General features: G+C 48.7%; 2 protein-coding genes across 5 annotated transcripts in view; one reads left to right on the top strand and one right to left on the bottom strand.

The window, feature by feature from the left end:
* The window catches only part of TMPRSS4 (transmembrane serine protease 4), a 40,000-nt gene extending 35,821 nt beyond the window's left edge, over positions 1-4,179 (bottom strand). Inside the window, exon 1 of one of the 4 annotated variants that reach the window (XM_059874678.1) lies at positions 3,826-4,179. In XM_059874678.1, the coding sequence (XP_059730661.1) occupies positions 3,826-3,858 (33 nt within the window). In that variant the 5' untranslated portion in view covers positions 3,859-4,179. 4 annotated transcript variants of the gene reach the window in all.
* SMIM35 (small integral membrane protein 35) overlaps positions 1-22,593 on the top strand; it is a 108,241-nt gene that overhangs the window by 11,237 nt on the left and 74,411 nt on the right. The gene's annotated exons all lie outside the window — the stretch shown is intronic.

Raw genomic sequence — 22,593 nt, 5'->3', positions numbered from 1 at the left:
TGGGCATTTGAGGTACTTTTTAGAGGCAGATGTTTTTATTTGAGCAAGAAGGAAGAGTGAGGGGAGGTGAGCTGAGGAAATCTGAGAGGCCTGCCAAGATTTTCAGGCCTGAGAACACCTGTCTCCGGCTATCCTGGGTTAGTTCTGGGCTTCAGAAAAGTTTGTCCAGAGTTCTTGAGCCCTGTTTTTGGTTTCTTCCATGTTCCCCCTCTGTCCTGAACTAGTCTCGCCTCACTTCCCACATTTAGCTCCTCAGTTTCTCAGTCTTTGTCAAGGGCACAGATGTTTGCTGCAGATGACCGCTGGGGTCTCAGTGGCACAGAGCGGGGGCAGGGAGGATGAGGGAGAGGCCGGGGGCAGGACCAGGCCTGACTTCTAAACCACTTCTCCACGTCCTCAAGCCCAGGCACAAAGCTCTACCCCCAGGGCTGCAGGGAAGAGCCCTGGGAGACAGAAGAGGGCCTGGGGCTGTACATCCACCTTCTAGCCCACTGTTCCCTCCACCCGGCATGGCCCATCTCCCTGCATCCCAGCTCCTATGCAGCCCTTGGCCTCTGCTGACCTCTAGCCAGGCCCACACCCTGGTCTGGCTCTGACAGCTCCTGTGTGTCTCATCGCAGCCTGTGATACTCAGTTGTTTGGTAAAACTCCTGTTTCAGGAGTGAAACAAATTGTTAATAACCATCAACCCCTTCCTACCCTCCATGTGCTCTAGGCGCTGAGCTCCGTGAGTGCATGGCCCACGTCTGCTCTGTCACCAGCGAGTCTAGTGTGGGTGCAGAGAAGGCACAGCACCCATTTCTTGGGACGAGGTGGGGCTGTGCCAGGTTCTAGGGGTGGCTCAACCTGAAGCATGAGCACCCAGCAGTTGCTGGGACTTCACCCTTGCCCAGCCCCCCTGAACTCCAGGGCAGGGTGGGGACCCCGAACCTAATCTCCATGGAGAGCCTGCATGACACCCCGAGGGGCCCATACCCCAGCTTCGCCCTCTGTGCTTGCTGCGCCTGTGCCCTTTGCTCCAGCCACTGCCCCTGCCCCCTTGCCACTGCACTGCCATGCTTTCTGCTATTCACATGCACTTCCTCTTGCCTGGAGAGAGCCTGCTTCAAGGTCAAGTGCAAGTACTGTCTCTTCTGGGACGACTCCCCGGCTACCCCTAGAGAGAATCTGCTGCCTTCTCTGCTCCACCGGTACCTCACACCTTCTCTGGTTATTGGATTGCTCACACTGCCTTAGGATCCTTTGCTTAAGGAGCCGCCCTTCCTCTGGATTCGAGCACCTCCAGGCCAGAACCCAGGCATTGTACCCTCTTGTTCCACTTCCAGCCGTCTGGAGGCTGGCCAGTAGGAGGGGCTGATTAAATGGCAGTTGGAAGGGTGCAGCTACTTTGGGGGTCACAGCAGGAGGGGGGCCTGGAGAACAGGAGGGCGCCTAGCCCTTCTTTGCCTGTCTTGCTCTCTTGGGTCTTTGCATGGCCCAACTCTTCTACCAGCCAGGAAGGCACCACGAGGACTGAGTGGGCTCCTGGACTCAACCTCTCTTTGAAGTGGACACCACTCATGCTCCCTGACCCCTGCTGCCAGCAGGCTGCCCGCTGACCGGCCACTTTCCTGAGTCCCACCAAACCCAGTAACCTCTGGGCCTGTATCAGTAGCAAGTTAAGGAGGAGAGGCAAGGAGGACCTGCTTTCTCCAGGGTAGCCCGAGGGTTGGACTGACCTCAAGTGTTGAGCCCTCTACTCCTGTGACTCATAGTGTATTGGGGCCTCTTGGGCAGTAACCAGTTAAGACCAGGACGGCTAGTCCTCCCATCCCAGGCTTCCCTCCAGGGCTCAGCTGTAGGTATCAGATACCAAGGGACATGTTCCCCTTGAGGGCCGAGGCTCAGACCTCTTCCCAGGGCCCTCTCCCTCCCTAGCTCCTGTCTCACTGGCACATCTGGTTGAATAGGTTTGAGGGAGAACCAGTATGAAGACAAAGCCACAGTGCAGGACCTGGTCCAGGGAGTGGCCCTGGGGTGTGGGAGGAGGAGGGAAGGCTGTCTCATCTCTCCCAGGGCTGGGAGCTATAGTTGTCTGGGCCTCATTAGAGGAAATAGCAGGTTATGAGGCACAGTGGTTTAATGGTTAGCTCAGAGACTGGAAGCTCGCTGGGTGCCATCCTGATTTATGGCCTCACTGTTGCCTGGCCTTTGGGGCCCCAGGCCCCTCCTCCCCAGTGTGTTCACCTGCCCCAACTTGTTCACACAGCATTGAGCACCCAGCTCCTGCCCAGGGCAGCGGAGGGTCAGTGTAGGTCATGCCCCCCGATCTGCCATTCCCTGGAGCAAGTTCTATTTAGTCATAAAGTCCTGACTTCTGCACAGGGTTCCCTGGTTTACAGAGGCTATTCTCATATATCACTAGGCTAACCTGTGTGTATGCCTAGGGGGTGGTGTGGATATTTCTGTTTTATAGAAGGAGACAGTGAGTTTCAAAGTCTCGAGACTGATAAGCTCACAAAGGAGCTGGCCATGCGACCTTTGACTCTGCAGGCAGTGCCCCAGCAATCTGCCATCAAAACTGCCTCCTGGGACTTTCCTGGTGGCTCAGTGGTAAAGAATCCACCTGCCAATGCAGGTTTGATCCCTGGTCTGAGAAGATCCCACATGCCATGGAGCAACTAAGCCCGTGTGCCACAACTGTTGAACCTGTACTCTAGAGCCCAGGAACCGCAACTTCAGAGCCCACAGGCCCTGGAGCCCATGTTCCACAAGAGAAGCCAGTGCATTGAGAAACCTGTGCACGGCAATGAAGAGTAGTTCCCGCTCACCATAGTAGAAAAAAGCACAAACATCAATGATGACCTGGTGCAGCCAAAGTAAATAAATAAAACTATAAATCAAAAAACTGCCTCCTATGTGGCTCCAAGTGACACCAGGAAGCTGCCAACACTCAGGCAGGCTGGTACCACTCCCTCCTCCATTCTGAGAGCCCCGCAGGATGGAGCTTCTCGGCACACAGGCTGGGCGTCTAGGGATGGGACACGGGAGGGTGTGCTTCGATCCTGGCTGAATTACAGAGTAAAGCGGCGAGCCCTTCCTGGCCCCGGCTACCCCAGCCCTGGGGCCGGAGTGTTGCCGGACAGTCCAGAGGAGTGTCACGGGACGTGCTCGAGAGTCAGGAGACCAGCACCTGAGGGGCCCCAGCAGGTCATCCCTTTCTCCCTGGACATAGTGCTCCCCCCTCCCCTCCCCTTCATTTTCATGCTGGTTGTTGGCAACTGTGGCATCTTGTCCAACAATCGGAGAAGGAAGGTTCCCTGGGTTCCACCTCCTCCCCTTCTTGTCCTCAGTTATCCTCCCTGAAAAATGGGATTGATTCTCTTCACCCCAAGACCGTGGAGAAGCTCTCAGTGTTCAGAGGAGAAGGAGAGCAGACAGAGCCAACAAAAGAGACAAGTAGATCTCCATGGCACCCTAGATTGTTCTAAGTCAGTGCTCTACTGTTTTCTTTAAAAAGAAATGAGTCAGTTTCCCCACAGAGGGGGCAGAGGGCCACCATTGTGTCAAGACAGTCCCTCGCCATTGGCAAGGTGGTGCCAGTCTCCAGCCAACAAGCCAGGAGACCTTGGGTAAGAGAGAGGCAGGATTTAGGAGGGCTGAGCTGACAGGATAGCCCCGGCTTGGCTGTTGGAGGGAGGGGAGGGCAGGTGGGGACCAGGGTGACTTAGGTGTGACCTCTTTTTTCACCTGGAAGGTGCTGCAAAGTTGTGAGCTGATGACCTCTTAGGCTGCCTGAAGAGGGGAGACCCTCCCTCTCCCAGTCCTTGGAGCCCCCACACTTACCACCCTGGCTCGTCGATCTTCTGAATTTTCCATGGCCTGGAGCTGAGGTCGCCAGCCCAAGTCAGGATGAGGGTCTCTCGGGACCGGGCCCTGGCTGGCCAGCAGGTCAGCGATCCCCAGGCAACATTGGCTGGAGGAGCCCTAAGTGCAGGGCAGGCCTTGGTGGTTCCCGGCGTCCAGCATCTCTATCCCCTGGCGTAGCTGGCGCGTGCCTCCCACTGCCGTCTTCCAGGAGTGATTTGGGGAGTGTGGGGCAGGTCAATTAAAGCAATCCTCCAGGTAAAGTTGCCAAACTGGAATGATTATGTTTTGTAACCTGACACCTGTCTTAGTTAGGGGCTGGAACAACACCTGGAGTCATTCCTGGGACCTTCAGCCTCAGAACAGGCGACACACCTAGATGTCGTAAAGGCCTTCCCGCCTGAGTGGCTTCCACCCAACTGGGTGTTGGCTGCCGGTGATGTTAGAAGGCCCTCTCTCTCTATCTCTTCTAGATGAGTGACTTCTCCCTGTGTGGGTGCTGTGTTTGGGGTTGTGGGGAGTTAGGATGACAGAGTTTACTGCTCAGTGGAACCAGATTGTTGCCATGAGTGGAGCAACCGGATTGGAAAGTCCATGGAGAAGAGGTTCCCTCCTTTTTCCCTGGACCGTGGGGTGACGCTGTCCTGGGTAGGCTTATATATGGGGTTCCAGTCAGCAGCCCTTCTAAGCATTTCTTAGCCCCACCAAACCAGTTATTACTTTTGGGTTGGCCAAAAAGGTTTTTTTGTTTTTGTTTTTCTGATTTTTCTGTAACATCCTATGGAAAAACCCAAAGGAACATTTTAGCCAATTCAATATTTTGGCTCTTACTCTTGGTGCTGTGGCTTGAACACGGGTCCCACTCCTCACAGGGTCCCTGCTGATTCACATCTTGCCATATTCTCAGGGTTGGAGCCACCCCTTGGCCAGTGGGGTGTGCAGAGAGACCTTGGGACTGCAGAACCACACAGCTGGAAGGGATTTGGGCAACCGTCATTTCCCATCGTTTTTATGGGTCAGGAAACTAAGTTCCAAGTTCCCAAGGTCACATAGTAAATTAGTGTTGGTTTCTGAACAAATCCAGATCTTCGTCCATTTCTCAGCCTGGACCCTCCCCAGGGACCAGCCCAGGTTAGATCTGTGTATTGGGCCATCCATTGATAACATGCATTTATGTATCATCTCTTTAGTTCTCACCACAACCCTGTCAAAACTCCCATTTGACATTGAGGAAATAGTAGCTCATGGAGACAAGGGACTGGCCCCCAAGTCGTACTGGGCTCTTGGCAGTTTTGAGTGTGGCTCAGGATTGAATGTAGCACAGGTGTCTGGAAGCCCTGGGTAATGGCCTGGGGAGATATGGCCCGTGGAAGACCCTGGTGAGCTCTGAGCAGGAGGAGGAGTATGGGCTAGATTGAACAGTTTACTGGCCTAATTTTGGCTGCTCCGTGAGGTATGGCCTTGGACTTGTCTCTGAGCAGCAGAGATCTGAGCTGGTCTGAAGTGTCTCTTGAGCCAACCACTTTCCCCCAGTCAAGGGTGGTGCCTTTAGAATCAGAAGTTTTGGGCAATGTGAACAGCTCGTGATCTTAGAACAGACGACATCAAGGGACAGGCTGTGAAGACACAGGCAGGCATGTCCCTTTCAAGGAGGACCCAGCAATCAGGCAGTGGGAGGCCAGTGGGTTACCCTGAACCAAGCTTTTCATGCTTCTTATATGTATTGAGCTAAACATCGGGCCCCAGGCTTGCATCTCCTCACTGGGTTCTCAGGTGATGAACCAGGAAAGAGGTAGCTGCCTGGGCAAGAATGCTGCTGGGCGAGGCTGGCTGGAGGGCTGATTACTCAGGCCTCCTGGCTGCAGCTCTGGGGCAGCTCCCAGGGTCTGGGAGCCAGAGGAGAGGCTGGAGAAGGAGATACGTGGACAGGATGAGGCAGGGTCCTTGCAGGGAGGAGGCTTACAGTGTGCAGGTGGAGGTGTCATGGCCTGCAGAGAGTAGAGGGCCCATCCTTCCAGGTGCCTGGGGCGGGGGTGCAGGACCAGCTGGCTGGATGTTCCCCGCTCCCCCACCTCCGTTCATCCAGAGGCAGCTTCATCTCTCCCTCAATCCCTTCCTGTCCTGCTCTTTCTGTTTTCTAACCATCTCTTTATATGTGTGTGTGTGTGTGTGTGTGTGTGTGTGTGTGTGTGCTCACTCAGTCATGTGACTCTACGACCCCATGGACTGCAGCCCACCAGGCTCCCTAGTCTATAGGATTTTCTAGGCAAAAATACTGGAGTGGGTTGCCATTTCCTTTTCCCAACCAAGCTTTTCATGCTTCTTATATGTATTGAGCTAAACATCGGGCCCCAGGCTTGCATCTCCTCACTGGGTTCTCATCCAGTTGGTTCGATCCCAACCCAGGGATCGAACTTGCGTCTCTTATGTCTCCTGCATTGGCAGATAGTTTCTTTACCACTGTGCCACCTGGGAAAAGATGTATATGTATATACATCAGTTCAGTTCAGTCGCTCAGTTGTGTCCGGCGACCCCATGGACTGCAGCATGCCAGGCTTCCCTGTCCATCACCAATTCCCAGAGCTTATTCAAACTCATGTCCATCGAGTTGGTGATGCCATCCAACCATCTCTTCCCCTGTCATCCCCTTCTCCTCCTGCCTTCAATCTTTCCCAGCATCAGGGTCTTTTCCAATGAATCAGTTCTTCACATCAGGTGGCCAAAGTATTGGAGTTTCAGCTTCACCGTCAGTCCTTCTAATGAATTTTCAGGACTGATTTCCTTTAGGATGGACTGGTTGGATCTCCTTGCAGTCCAAGGGACTCTCAAGAGTCTTCAACACCACAGTTCAAAAGCATCAGTTCTTCAGCGCTCAGCTTTCTTTATAGTCCAACTCTCATATCTGTACATGACTACTGGGAAAACCATAGCTTTGACTAGACAGACCGTTGTTGGCAAAGTAACGTCTCTGCTTTTTAATAGGCTGTCTAGGTTGGTCATAGCTTTTCTTCCAAGGAGCAAGCGTCTTTTAATTTCATGGCTGCAGTCACCATCTGCAGTGATTTTGGAGCCTTCACTGTTTCCAGTCTCTCACTGTTTCCATTGTTTCCCCATCTATTTGCCATGAAGTGATGGGACCAGATATACATAGTGTTTATTTATTTTTGACTGTGCTCTTTGTTGCTATGCATGGACTTCTCATTGCAGTGGCTTCCCCTGTGTGGCTCTAGAGCACAGGCTCTGTAGTTGTGACACACTGGCTTAGTTGCTCCACAGCACACGGGATCTTCCTGGACCAGGGATCGAACCAGTGTCTCCTGCACTGGCATGTGGATTCTTCACCACTGAGCCACCAAGGAAGTCCCCCAGCCATCTCTTTAGAGTCCCCTCCTTTTCCCTTCCTCCTCCCTTTCCTTTTGTTCCTTTTTTATCACTTCATCTCTTTTTCTGACATTTTTATCTCTTCCTTCTTCCTGTTGCTTCTGGTTCCAGTCCGTGGGTCAAGATCAGAGGACGTTTTGCCATGGCACTTGTATGGTCCAAGCTTCAGAGCCCCTCCCTGCATGGCCCCTGTAAGGAGCCCTGTCTTGGTTCTGTGTTCACATGGTCATACTATTCTGTAAACTTTGCAGCAGATTTTTGGGGTATTCTTTTCCGTAAAGTGAGTCCCTCGAAATATATCAGCTTCAGGCCTCACAAAATCTGGCTATCACTTGGTCAAGACTGTGGGCTCTGGTCCAACCGCTGATTATGTAGACTATGGGCATTTTATTTAATCCTGCTACATTTCACCATCCTCATCTGTAAAGTGCGGATAATCAGACTGGCCTCATAAGACTGTTACAGGATTAAATGAGATATCCATGTCTGGTCCCTAAAAAGGATTTCTTGAATGGAGCTATTATCGCTATTCATTTCACAAAATGTATGTTTACAGAGTTCCTGCTAGAGCCAGGCAGTGGGGATTAGGAGATAAAAGACGCAGTCTCGCATGCACATACCTTATAGTTTACGGGAGGGGATGTGACGCATCCATAAATCATTCTAAATTAGTAAGATGTTCCAGTAAAGGGATAAAGAAAACTCTTTGGGGGTTTGGAGAGTTTTTCCTCTTTCACTACCTTCTTTCCTTTCCCCCCTCCCTCTGTCTCTCTGCCCCTCCCTGTCTTCCTCCCACCCTTCTTCCTTCCTTCTCCCTTCCCCCATTTCCCCCCAGGACTATTTTGCCTCTATATATAATAGGTAAATACATATGTAAATATTTAATAGTATGGTCTATCACTTTCTTTCTTTCTATAGTTCCTTTTGGAGAAGGAAATGGCAACCCATTCCAGTGTTCTTGCCTGGAGAGTCCCATGGACAGAGGGGCCTGGTGGGCTACAGTCTATGGGGTTGCCAGGAGTCGGACATGACTGAGCAACTAACACACACACACACACACACAGTCTATCAATTGCTGACTGTTTCTGATTGATTTGATTTTCACATCAGCACCCATCCACCCATCCATTCACATGTGCCCACCCAATCATACAACCATCCAACAAATATTTTCTATAGTTACAGGTTATGATATTAAAGGTACTGTGATGTTAGACTATGTGACTGGAGAAAATATAAAGCTCTTGCCCTGGAGGGCTCAGCCTGCCCAGAGACTGCACTTCCCCCACTAAAACAGGAGCTTTTGAGGGCAGCAAGGTGTATTGATCGATTTACTCAATCAGTAAATCTGCATTACAAGGATCCTGGGTGATTTGAATGTTCCCTTAAGTTTGAAAAATGCTGGGCTAGATCTCTTCTCACACTGGAGAGTGGGTTCTTGTGCGGTTGTTTAGTTGCTAAGTCAGGTCCGACTCTTTTGCGACCCTATGGGCTGTAGGTCACCAGGCTCCTCTGCCTATGAGATTTCCCAGGCAAGAATATACTCGAGTGGGTTGCCATTTCCTTCTCCAGGGGATCTTCCTGACTCAGGGATTAAACCTACATCTTTGCATCTCCTGTACTGGCAGGCAGATTCTTGACCACTAGTGCCACCAGGGAAGCCCTGGGGAGAGGATAGAGGCTGTCATTTCTGGAGCAAGCTGAATTCAGAGACTGAGGCTTGACATCCATGAGTCCTTGGGGTTTCTTCCAAGCAGCAGAGTCTATGATTCCTTCCTCTGAGCCCAAGTAATTTGAGATCAGTGTCAGGAACAGACCCTTTTTTTTGAGCCTTTCCTAGGAAATTAAGTGAGGAAGGGTGCAGCCTGTGGGCACATGCTGGCAGCGGCTCCTGTCACCAGAGCCTGGTGACTCTGAAATACAGCACACGGGGAATGCAGTACCTGTACTCTAGGGACAGCAAGGGGTAGCCCGGCTCGCTGTGAGGGATGCTTCAGGTGTGGCGCTCTGTTCAGTCTCTTTGCAGAGGAAATGTCTCTTTTCACTGCTTGCCAACCCTTCTTCCAAGACCTGGGTTAGGCCCCAAGGCTGTAGAATTGAGTCTTAAATATCTGCACCGAAGAAGCACGGGGGAAACCCTGGCTGATCTCTGATGGGTGGGAGCTGACCTTTCTCTGGCCGGGATGAACGTCCCTGGGTTGGGGAACTAAGGTTGGGGGCAGGAGGGGAAATGACAGGACTCATTTGCTCCACAAAAGGGGCAAAAGGCCAGCACATAAATTGTGCTCCCATGTGCCAGGCTTTTACACCTGTGCAAAGAAAGAACATCACCTTATTTAGTCCCTGTGGCCACCGTAAGATGTGGATGCTGCTCTTCCTCTATTTTACAAAGAAGGAGATGCAGGCTCAGATCGGGCTGGGATCCAGGTCTGTGTGACCCGGCACACCCAGGTCTCTTCCACTGTGCATGGGTAGGCCTTGCATGGGTCAGGGAGAGAATCTGCAATGGCCTCTGCTGTCCTCCAGGGACCTCTGGAAAGCCACTTGGGCCCCCGAGCAAGCTACCAGGTGAGCCTGCCTGGGTTCCAGGGGGCAGTTTCTACATTGCCAGTGTAACTTGAAATCAGTTTCAGAAAAAACATTTTCATTCAGGCCTCTCCCCCCACAGTAGGCAAATAATGAGTTTCCGATCATTTCAGAGGCAGCCTCTTTCTTTTCTTCTGTCTCTAGAGGCTACTCATAGCTTCACCCTGGAGAAGCCCAGTGGTTTAGAAGAAGGGGGAGCAGTGGGGCTGGGAGATGCTGCTTTTCCTCTGAACTGTGCTGTAGATTTGAGACTCTGAACATACAGTACTTTGATAACTTTTTTAAAAAAAGGAATCTGGTTAGAAATTAAATAGTATAGATGGAAACTTCATTACATTTATTTTCTCAGGGTCAAATAATGAACAGATTCTACATGGGATTAACTCCATGAACAGGTTTAAATTTTAACTATAACGGTTCTGTCTACCTACTACCTTGGGCATGTTAGTTAGCCTCTCTGTGCCTCACTTTCCTCATCTGTAAAATGGATTGTTACAGAGTCCAAGCTCCCTCTGCTCACAGCATGACAGGCCAATGAATCAGAGACAAGGCATTGAGACAAGGAATATGACTTTATTTGGAGAGCCATCTGACTGAGAAGATGGCAGACTAACGTCTTGAAGTAACCATCTTACCAGGTTCTGGATGCAGGTTTTTTCATAGAGCAGAGATGGGGGGAGGTGGTGCGTGTGCACATGCGTGCTGGGTTGTGTCTGACTCTGCGACCCGGTGGACTGTAGCCCTCCAGGCTTCTCTGTCCATGGGATTCTCTAGGCAAGAATACTGGAGTGGATTGCCATTTTCTACTCCAGGGGATCTTCCCAACCCAGGGATCAAACCCACATCTCTTGTGTATCCTGCATTGGCAGGTGGCTTCTTTACCACTGCACCAGCTGGGAAGCCAGGAAACAAAGTAAAAAGGCCACTAATCTTGCAACTATCTCTTAGAATGGCAAGTCTCAAGCAGGGGATATGTTAATTTCTTCCTTCTTGTCATCTACATGTGGACCGAGTTCTGAACAAAGGCACTTTAACATTCAGGCAAAGGCACAGGATAGTCTCAGAGGCAGGACATTATGTATGATTATAATAACAAAAGCAATGAACAGCAAGTCAAAGAAACTGTTCCAACATAGAGTCAGAATTGGCTTTTCCCTGCAACAGGATGACAATAATATATATCATCTAGGACTGTTGCAGGGATTAGGTGACTTAATATTTGTAAAGTGCTTGCAATGCTACCATAAAAATATTGTCAGTGATTATTTTTTTAGCCACAGGTTAAATAAATCACCACCTTTGGAATGTGTTGGGTTTTTTTTTTTACTCCCCCATGGAGTACATGGCATGTTGGATCTGTCACGCGAGTGTATGTTCCTCAGTTCTTTGTTTTGTCACAACAAAGATTTGGAGTGACGGACATTAAAGCCCCCTCGGCCTGTCACAGCTCTCAGGTCTTGGATAGACCGTGTTATAGCTCTCAGGTCTCGAATGGACCATGTTATAGCTCTTAGACAAATCAGTGTTACAACTCAGTGTTACAGCTCTATTTTATTTAGAAGATAGCAGGAAAATCCATCTTCGAGGCGTGAGGGCACGTTGATCCAAAGACGCGAAGAGAAGAGCGCCCCAGCGTGCGGGAGAGGGAGAGAGAGAGAAAGCTAGCTTTGGCTCCTCTATTCATATGTTTCTCTCTCCCTGGGCCTGTCCTATGTAAATTGGGCCAGCCAGGAGTGTTGTTTGTTTTACCTGAGGTCCTCACTCCAGTCCTCGGACCTTCTTTTGTTCTATTTTTGTGGGCTTTCCCTTCCTTGTCTTTTAGCCACTGCCATTTTGGACTCCTTTTCCCTATTCTACCTACCTAACAGATCCTAGTTCTTGAACTGAAGCAGGAGATAGGTGGGACCCAGGCAAGGCATTTACAACTGGCATCCTGTTTACGTTTCTTGGGGCAAGAAAAAGATGGGCTTCGTGTTAGAGCTTACACCTAGCTTGTTTGCATTTCCTGACTCGGGGGCTAGGTGGGTTCCAGGTTAGATGTTTACAACCAGCCTCCTTCTGTTTGCTCTCCAAAGTGGAAGGAAAAACTGAAACAGGGTAAATAGCCGGGACTTGTCTCCCGTGGACACCACAGGGTGACAGTCAGGGCAGGAACAGAGAGAAGCTAAACTTTGTTTGAGCAAAGGATCAGAAAGTCATGTATTTCCCATCCTTGGGGCAAGGAGACATTTCACATGTGCAGAAAGGCTCCTCTGGGGTCAAAAAGAGGAGACACCACCCTGTAATATATGATGCTAATATGTGATCCCATAGGCCTCTGGGCTGGAATCCATCTTGGAAAATGTTGCGCATTCATGTTGGGGAGGGTCCCAGGGTAGGTCAGGTGAGGAAAAAACTAGATAATTAGCCAAAGGTAAACAAAGACCTGAAAGACCTGTCCTATATAAATGATTTAACTGCTTCTTCGCTGCTCTCTTCCTCACAAGGGGCAATGGCCACACCCTTTCTTTCTGGGTGTGCATCTGCCTTGCTTCTATCTTAACTAAGCAAACAGTTTCTCTGTGTGCTTTCCCACTTGTTCCTGTGCTGTGTTTCTAATAATAACTTCATACATATTTTTACAGTTTTTACCTCCTTGAGAAATGCATTTTTCAGTGGGGGCAAGATCCAGGGAAAATTTGCTTCTAACCTCTAGCCCTTGCTGGTCTGGTAGTTAGGATTCCTGGTTTTCATCCAGGCTATCCAAGTTCAGTTCCTGGGCAGGGAATTAAGATCTTGCTTCATGCGACTGCTCATGGCTGCCTCTTCGAGATCACAAACAGGGATCAAACCCGTGTCCCCTGTAGGGGAAGCACACGGAGTCTTAACCATTGGACCACCGGGGAAGTCCCAGAATGTGTGTTTTGATGACTGTGTGCTGAGTAGTCTACACCCCATTAGTCTTTTTACTGCTTCATCAACAATGCATGCTTTTTATTCAGATTCCAGCCCCATCTTTTGCCAGTTCTGGGGGTGAGGGCAGGACATTACTTCTTGACCTCAGTTACCTGTGGGGTAAAAATAGCTGCACAGTCTGGTCCATGATGTGGTTGTGACAGTGGGAGGGGAGGACATTTGTGTAAGGTCTTCTGGCTCAGATGGTAAAGCGTCTGTCTACAATGCAGGAGACCTGGATTCGCTCCCTGGGTCGGGAAGATTCCCTGGAGAAGGAAATGGCAACCCACTCCAGTACTCTTGCCTAGAAAATCCCATGGACGGAGGAGCCTGGTGCAGGCTACTGCCCATGGGGTCGCAAAGATTCAGGCACGACTGAGTGACTTCACTTTCACTTTCTTTCACCCACTGTGCAGGACTCTGTCAGTGTAAGGGACCCATTCATTATAGATGTGGGACTTGGGAGAATTTTGAAGGCCCTGGTGTAGTCCATGTACCTGCTCCAGGAAGGGCTGGACTGTTCCGCAGATGCGATCTCACCCGAGTTTTGCTTTGTTGTGTGCTTGGCTTATCCTGCATCTCCTTACCTTGTCTTCTTTCCCAACTCTGAGCTTTCACACCCCTATAGGGATGGAATTATAAACAGATCGCTGAAGAGTTCCTAGTGCTGTGTGCAATGAGGAGCCTGGACCAGAGGAGGCAGCTAGTTGGTTGAAGGCTTAATAGGACAATACACCAATTAACTCTGGCAGCTGTTATAGGAGATAATCTGTTTCTTTTACTTTAACCCTTTGCTTCCTATTGCTTTTGTTCACTAAGAGGATATAGTCTAGACATAATTGCCTGCCTGGGGGAACCCTACACCTCTGCTAGAATGTTAATACATCTCTCCCTGGAGGCTGGCCATTCTAGGAGATATTTGGAAGATTAATCAGTTTAGTTCAATTCAGTTGCGTCCAACTCTATGTGACCCAATGAATTGCAGCACGCCAGGCTTCCCTGTCCATCACCAACTCCTGAAATTTACTCAAACTTATGTCCATCGAGTCGGTGATATCATCCAACCATCTCATCCTCTGTTTTCCCCTTCTCCTCCTGCCTTCAATCTTTCCCAGCATCATGGTCTTTTCCAATGAGTCAATTCTTCACATCAGGTGGCCAAAGTATTGGAGCTTTGCATCAGTATTGAAGCTTCAGCATCAGTCCTTCCAATGAACACCCAGGACTGATCTCCTTTAGGATGGACTGGTTGGATCTCCTTGCTGCCCAAGGGACTCTCAAGAATCTTCTCCAACACCACGGTTCAAAAACATCAATTCTTTGGCTCTCAGCTTTCTTTATAGTCTAACTCTCACATCCATACATGACCACAGGAAAAACCATAGCCTTGACTAGATGAACCTTTGTTGGCAAAGTAATGTCTCTGCTTTTGAATATGCTATCTAGGTTGGTCATAACTTTTCTTCCAAGGAGCAAGCATCTTTTTATTTCATGGCTGCAGTCACCATCTGCAGTGATTTTGGAGCCCAGAAAAATAAAGTCTGCCACTGTTTCCACTGTTTCCCCATCTATTTTCCATGAAGTGATGTGTCCAGATGCCATGATCTTAGTTTCTGAATGTTGAGTTTTAAGCCAACTTTTCACTCTCCTCTTTCAGTTTCATCAAAAGCCTCTTTAGTTCTTCTTTGCTTTCTGCCATAAGGGTGGTGTCATCTGCATATCTGAGGTTATTGATATTTCTCCCAGCAATCTTGATTCCAGCTTGTGTTTCATCCAGCCCAGCATTTCTCAAGATGTACTCTGCATAGAACTTAAATAAGCAGGGTGACAATATACAGCCTTGATGTACTCCTTTTCCTATTTGGAACCAGTCTGTTGTTCCATGTCCAGTTCTAACTGTTGCTTCCTGACCTGCATACAGATTTCTCAAGAGGCAGGTCAGGTGGTCTGGTATTCCCCTCTTTTTAAGAATTTTCCATAGTTTGTTGTGATCCACACAGTCAAAGGCTTTGATGTAGTCAATAAAGCAGAAATAGATGTTTTCTGGAATTCTTTTGCTTGTTCGATGATCCAACAGATGTTGGCAATTTGATCTCTGGTTCCTCTGCCTTTTCTAAAACCAGCTTGAATATCTGGAAGTTCACAGTTCACATATTGCTGAAGCCTGGCTTGGAGAATTTTGAGCATGACTTTACTAGCATGTGAGATGAGTGCAATTGTGCAGTGGTTTGAGCATTCTTTGGCATTGCCTTTCTTTGGGACTGGAACGAAAACTGACCTTTTCCAGTCCTGTGGCCACTGCTGAGTTTTCCAAATTTGCTGGCATGTTGCATGCAGCACTTTCACAGCATCATCTTCCAGGATTTGAAATAGCTCCACTGGAATTCCATCACCTCCACTAGCTTTGTTTGTAGTGATGTTTCCTATGGCCCACTTGACTTCACTTTTCAGGATGTCGAGCTCTTGGTGAGTGATCATACCATCGTGATTATCTGGGTTGTGAGGATCTTTTTTTGTATAGCTCTTCTGTGTATTCTTGCCACCTCTTCTTAATATCTTCTGCTTCTGTTAGGTCCATACCATTTCTGTCCTTTATTGAGCCCATCTTTGCATGAAATGTTCCCTTGAAATCTCTAATTTTCTTGAAGAGATCTCTAGTCTTTCCCATTCTATTGTTTTCTTCTATTTCTTTGCAGTGACCACTGAGGAAGGCTTTCTTATCTCTCATTGCTATTCTTTGGAACTCTGCATTCAAATGGGGATATCTTTCCTTTTCGCCTTTGCCTTTCACTTCTTTTCACAGCGGTTTGTAAGGCCTCTTCAAACAACCATTTGGCCTTTTGGCATTTGTTTTTCTTATGGATGGTCTTGATCCCTGCCTCCTGTGCAATGTCATGAATCTCAGTCCATAGTTCTTCAGGCACTCTCTCTGTCAGATCTAATCCCTTGAATCTATTTGTCACTTCCACTGTATAATCGTAAGGGATTTGATTTAGGTCATATCTGAATGGTCTACTGGTTCTCCCTACTTTCTTCAATTTAAGTCTGAATTTGGCAATAAGGAGTTCATGATCTGAGCCACAGTCAGCTCCCAGTCTTGTTTTTGCTGACTGTATAGAGCTTCTCCATCTTTGGCTGTGAAGTATATAATCAATCTGATTTCGGTATTGAGCATCTGGTGATGTCCATGTGTAGAATTTTCTCTTGTGTTGTTGGAAGAGGGTGTTTGCATTCTCTTGGGGAAAAAAAAAGCCTTTGCCTGCTTCATTCTGTACTCCAGGCCAAATTTGCCTGTTATTCCGGGTATCTCGTGATTTCCTCCTTTTGCATTTGAGTCCCCTATAATGAAAAGGACATCTTTTTTGGGTGTTAATTCTAGAAGGTCTTGTAGGTCTTCATAGAACTATTCAACTTCAGCTTCTTCAGGATTACTGCTCAGGGTATAGACTTGGATTACTGTAATATTGAATGGTTTGCTTTGGAAAAGAACAGAGATCATTCTCTCATTTTTGAGATTGCATCCAATCCAATCCAATCCAACAAGATTACATTTTGGACTCTTTTGTTGACTATGATGGCTTCTCCATTTCTTCTAAGGGATTCTTGCCCACAGTAGTAGATATTATGGTCATTGAGTTAAATTCACCCATTCCAGTCCATTTTAGTTTGCTGATTCCTAAAAATGTTGATGATCACTCTTGCCACTTCCTGTTTGACCACTTTCAATTTGCCTTGATTCATGGACCTATCATTCCAGGTTCCTATGCAATATTGCTCTTTACAGTATTGGACTATATTTCCGTCACCAGTCACATCCACTGCTGGATTCTTCATTCTTTCTGGAGTTATTTCTCCACTGATCTCCAGTAGCATATTGGGCACCTACCGACTTGGGGAGTTCATCTTTCAGTGTCCTATCTTTTTGCCTTTTCATACTGTTCATGGGATTCTCAAGGCAAGAATACTGAAGTGGTTTGCCATTCCCTTCTCCAGTGGACCACGTTTTGTCAGAACTCTCCACCATGACTGGTCTGTCTTGGGTGGCCCTACATGGCATGGCTCATAGTTTCACTGAGTTAGACAAGGCTGTGGTCCATGGGATCAGACTGGTTAGTTTTCTGTGATTGTGGTTTTCATTCTGTCTGCCCTCTGATGGAGAAGGATATGATGAAGAAGCTTATGGAAGCTTCCTGATGAGAGACTGACTGAGGGGGGAAACTGGGTCTTGTTATGAAGGGCGGGGCCATGCTCAGTAAATCTTTAATCCAATTTTCTGTTGATGGGTGGGGCTGTGTTTCCTCCCTGTTATTTACCTGGGGCCAAAGTATGGTGGACTAATGAAGATAATGGTGACCTCCTTCAAAAGGTCCCATGCACGCACTGCTACACTCAGTGCAGCTAACCCTGCAGCAGGCCGCCGCCAACCCACGCCTCTGCTGGAGTCTCCTGGACACTCATGGGCAAGTCTGGGTCAGTCTTTTGTGGGGTCACGGCTCCCTTCTTCTGGGTCCTGGTGCACACAGAGTTCTGTTTGTGCCCTCCCAGAGTCTGTTTCTCAGTCCTGTGTAAGTTCTGGTGGCTCTGTGGTGGGGTTAACGACAACCTCCTCCAAGAGAGCTTCTGCCATAGCCGAGTCTGCTGCACCCAGAGCCCCTGACCCTGCGGCAGTCCACTGCTGACCCATACCTCCACAGGAGACACTCAAACACAGTTCTGTCTCAGTCTCTGTGGGGTCTCCAGGTCCTGGTGCATATAAGGTTGTTTGAGCCCTCTGAGCATCTCTGGCAGGTATGGGGCTTGATTCTAAATGTGAATTCGCCCTTCCTATCATCTTGCAGTGGCTTCTCCTTTGCCCTTGGACATGGGGTATCTCCTCACAGTTGCTCCAGCAAGAGACATGATTAATGGTCTTTTGTTTTACTTCCTCATCTCCTCCCCCTCTGGGTTCTGTAAAAGAAACAGACATCCAGACCCTGATAAGATGGTTATTTTGAGACATTAGTCTGCCATGTGCAGAAAAGTCTGCAGGATTTTCAAATAAACTCATGATTCCTTGCCCGTACACTTGACTAATTGACCTGGCATAGTGAGCTTGCGGAAGGCCCACGGGGAGCGGGGGCGGTGGGCCAGCGGGAGGGCGGGGCAGGGAGCCGCGTCGGCGTTGCTGGGCGCGGGCGATTGGAGGCCGACGCATCCGCGCGTGCGCGCGCCGGCAAAGTGTCCGCGTTAGAGGGGAGTGACGCGTGCGCGTTCACGTGCACCCCGGAGAGGGTGTTGCAAGCTGGTTTCTAAAGAGGAAGAGGAAGGCAGCCCTGGAGTGGTTTCTTTCTGTAATTTCAACAGAAGAGCCAGAGATGGAACCGAAGAAGAAAGGAATGGTTACAGCCAGAGATTGTTCGCCAGATGCAGGCCTGCCTTTGCCAGGATAAGGAGAAACATCTACAGCTTGAACCATTGTCTGAATGCTGCTGTTTTGACCCAGGAAATCCTGTAGATTCAGGATGAAAGCAGTAACCATAATGCCAGCAGTAAAGTGATTGTTGGCCAGTTTGCTGTGAAGGCAGGCCCTTCATTTAGGAAGTAAACCTGTTATTAAGAGCAGGAGCTCTGTTTAGAGGGAAGGAAAGAGCACCTTTGTTTGTGGCAATGGAGCTTGGATAACCCCTCTTGCCTTCCTATTTACCTGAACTGACTGTGGAAGAGGAGGTGGTAGAAAAGCATTAGAGACGTGTCGGAGAAGGCAATGGCAACCCACTCCAGTACTCTTGCCTAGAAAATGGAAGAAGGAAATGAAAATGCTCCTCCTGCCATGGACGGAGGAGCCTCGTAGGCTGCAGTCCATGGGGTCCCTAAGAGTCGGACACGACTGAGCGACTTCACTTTCACTTTTCACTTTCATGCATTGGAGGAGGAAATGGCAACCCACTCCAGTGTTCTTGCCTGGAGAATCCCAGGGACGGCAGGGCCTGGTGGGCTGCCATCTATGGGGTCGCAAAGAGTTGGACACGACTGAAGCGACTTAGCTGCAGTGAGCTTGGACTCTCTAACACAGTTACTAAAGGATGCCCTCCAGAAATCCCAAATCATAAAATTATCTAGTTTTGATTTTTTTCAGAGATGCCTCAGCAAATGCTTGATGAGGGTAGCTTGCAGTTCATTCAAGAAACCAACTTGTGTTCACAGGCACAGGGGAGTATTCTGGCAGAAGCACTGAATCCAGAAAAGAGGGAGTGAGAATGTCAATGTCTTCTCAGGCATTGTTGAGAGAAAAGGTGCATGAATTGGTGAATAAATGTCACATGTGTCTGTGTGGGTTTTACAGAGCAACAAAGCATCTTTTCTTATTTGACCTTCAAAACAATCCTGTGCTGTCAACCAGAGAATCGAGGCTCAGAGAATTTGAGCAGCTTTTCCAGGACTATACCTACTAAGATGTCCACCTGGAACTGACCTGTCCCAAATCCCTTCACATGGTCCTTTCTTCTAACTTTTATTGGCAACTTGGCAGTATATCCTCGTGCTGGATTGTAGATGCTGTACTGGGTTGAATAGTGTCTCCCTGAGACAGACTGGGGCCTGGGACGCTTTGCTGCAGTGCTTGCATCTGGATAAACATCTGCTAGTGCCAAAGAATACAAAGAAACTACAAGGGACTAAAACTAACTGCACACATGTGCAGATGGGACAGAGAAGAAACAATAAGATACAAAAAGGCCACAAACCAACAGCCATTTCTGAGTTACCAGGAGCAAAAGCAAGATACTATGAATCATCCCTGTACACAGCACCACCAAGGGGGTGGGCAGACCACCTAAGCCACCCCTCTAGCCCAACTCAGTGGGCTGATCTGCCCCTACCCTCCTCCGTTTAAGAAACCACCTTGTTCTGGTTCCCTTGAGGTGCAGCAGAAATACCAATAATGCCTTCCAGAATTCCTTGTCTGGCCTCTTATCAATTTGTACTGGTTACAGAATTTGAGGACTTGAGTTGGTAACACCCGAGTCTTCATGTTCACCCAGATCCTCAGCATGTAACCTTATTTGGAAAGAGGGTCATTGTAGATGTAATCAGTTAAGACTGGGTCGTGCTTGAGAAGGGAAGATGGCTAATTGAAGATGGAGGCAGAGATTAGAGTGATGCTGCTATAGGCCAAGGATCACTTGGGGCCACCAGAAGTCAGAAGAGGCCATGAATAATCCTCCCTAGAGGCTTCAGAGGGAGCACAGCCCTGCCAACACCCTGATTTCAGACTTCTGGTTGAATGGTGAGACAGTAGTTTCTTGTTTTTGCTGCCTAGTTTATGGTATGTTAGTGCTGTTCAGTGATAAGAGAAGGGATTGTCCTATTCTTCCTTGTGTTTCTGTTTCCTCTAGTCTTGCTGTGTCCTTTTCCCTACTGGATGGTTATACACAAAGCGCAGCTAAGTCCTGACAACTCATGCCCTCCATAGACATGGAGTTTGGATTCCTTGACCTGGATTATATTTATTACAGCAAATTCACCTGTCTAATCCTATTTGGCTCTGGCTTTTATTCAGCATAACTTCTACTGTCTCAGCTACTCTCTGAGAGTGTGTCCGTCTGTGTTTGTAGGCGTGATGGTGTCTGGGAGGGGAGGTAGGAGGCGGTGTGGCCATCACACCCTGGGGAACAAGTTTTTGTCTGGCAGACCCTCAGAGTCCATCTGTCTGGGGCTGGAGGTCTCAGGCTGGGGCTGAGGGCTCAAGCTGGATCTTGTTCTTGGCCTTCAACTGAGGGCTGGATCAATGCTGCCTGAGGATCTTATCTTGTTTAGGCTGCCACGTAAAGGAAAATATCGAGAAAGGAGTTGACCACCCAACCCCCACCAAGAGAGGCATTTCCTCCACTAGAGCCATTGAACCAGGTTCTTGCAGATATTTGAGTCATAATCTTTGCCTGTTGACTGTTGCTGTCACCATGCTTAGACCGTATCTTTATGCGGGGACTTTCTGCTACTTGTCTTTGTGATGAGTGCTTCCCCGGTGGCTCAGTGGTAAAGAATCTGCCTGCAGTGCAGGAGAAACAGGAAATGCAGGTTTGACCCCTGCATCCGGAAGATCCCCTGAAGAAGGGCATGGCAACCCACTCCAGTATTCTTGCCTGGAGAATCCCGTGGACAGAGGAGGCTGGTGGGCTACAGTCCATGGGGTCACAGAGTCAGACACGACTGAAACGGCTGGGCACACGTGCATGCACACATACACATCTTTGTGATGAAAGTGGCTGGGGGAAATGGAGGAAGGAAGGCAGGTGAGGGTGATGGAGATCAGGGGTAAATCAGAAAGACCATGAGTTCGGTGTCCATGGGTTCGAGTCCCTGCTTAATGACCTCCTAGGTGAAAAAGTCATAAGTATTTACGGAACCCTGTGCTGGGCTCCCTGTGAGAGAGCTCATTTATTTATATATCTGTAGCACTGGTGCAATGCCTGGCACACAACAATGCCTGGCACACAACGTGCTTAAATGTTGCTTGAGTAAATTTAGTTTAAAATGTAACTCTTGCCACAGGGGAAGATACTTCAGCCAGCCATGTAGGACAGCAGTGGGGAGACCAGGTGAGAGGCAGTTGCAATATTTCAGGCAAAAATGGAGAAGTTCTAGAGATGATGAAGAAAAGGAAAGGCTCTCTTTATTAATTTTCTACTCTGTGTTGGGCCCTATCCTATGTGCTATATCTAAGTTATTTTGTGCTAATAACCTTGCAGACTCACCCTCATAAAATGTTCCCATTTTATGGCTGAGGGAACTGAAGTCACTGACCCAACATCACTCAGCTCATACTTGGCAGGGAAACGCAGAGCAGAGGATTGGTGCCAGGATTTAGAAACATGGCGGACACAGACTAACGGACTGGCTGTGGGAGGAACTGGGGATGACTCTGAGGTTTCTCTGTGGGTGATGGAGTTATGGTGCGCCATTAACAATTGGGTACATTTGAATCAGTTCTAATGAGGTGGATGAAACTGGAGCCTATTATACAGACTGAAGTAAGCCAGAAAGAAAAACACCAATACAGTATGCTAATGCATATATATGGAATTTAGAAAGATGGTAACAATAACCCTGTGTACGAGACAGCAAAAGAGACACTGATGTATAGAACAGTCTTATGGACTCTGTGGGAGAGGGAGAGGGTGGGAAGATTTGGGAGAATGGCATTGAAGCATGTATAATATCATGTATGAAACGAGTCGCCAGTCCAGGTTCAATGCACGATACTGGATGCTTGGGGCTGGTGCACTGGGACGACCCAGAGGGATGGTATGGGGAGGGAGGAGGGAGGAGGGTTCAGGATGGGGAACACATGTATACCTGTGGCGGATTCATTTTGATACTTGGCAAAACTAACACAATATTGTAAAGTTTAAAAATAAAATTAAAAAAAAAAAAAAAAGAGTCGGACACGACTGAGCGACTGATCTGATCTGATCTGATTAAAAAAAAAAAAAAATTGGGTTCAGTGGGTTGACCCTGTTGGAAGAGGAAATGCTTTTAGATGGTCTGTGTCCAGGCCTTCCCAAATCCCGCAGATGAGCACTTAATGACAATGCTGGTGCCTCTGGCTTGACTGAGTGCTTCTGGCCACAGAGTGGTGCTTGGGGAGAGGCTGCCTGGCTCCTGGAAGCTGCTCTGCCTCCCTAGGATTCCCCGACGCTGCCAGGTGGTGGAAGCTCGCTCCCTCACCCCAGGGTCCCTGTTTCTTTTTTAAGTAGATTCGTCTCCCACCTGAAAGACCATCAGTGAGGAGTCCTCCTGAGGTTCAGCATGCAGACACGGTCCTGGACGCCCCTCACACAATCTCTCTTGGCCCTCATCCTCTCCCTG

The sequence above is a fragment of the Bos taurus genome, chromosome 15, assembly GCF_002263795.3.
Source record: "Bos taurus isolate L1 Dominette 01449 registration number 42190680 breed Hereford chromosome 15, ARS-UCD2.0, whole genome shotgun sequence".
NCBI classification, from domain to species: domain Eukaryota; kingdom Metazoa; phylum Chordata; class Mammalia; order Artiodactyla; family Bovidae; genus Bos; species Bos taurus.
Note: the sequence above shows the minus strand (reverse complement) of the source record. Positions and strands in the feature narration are given on the sequence as shown.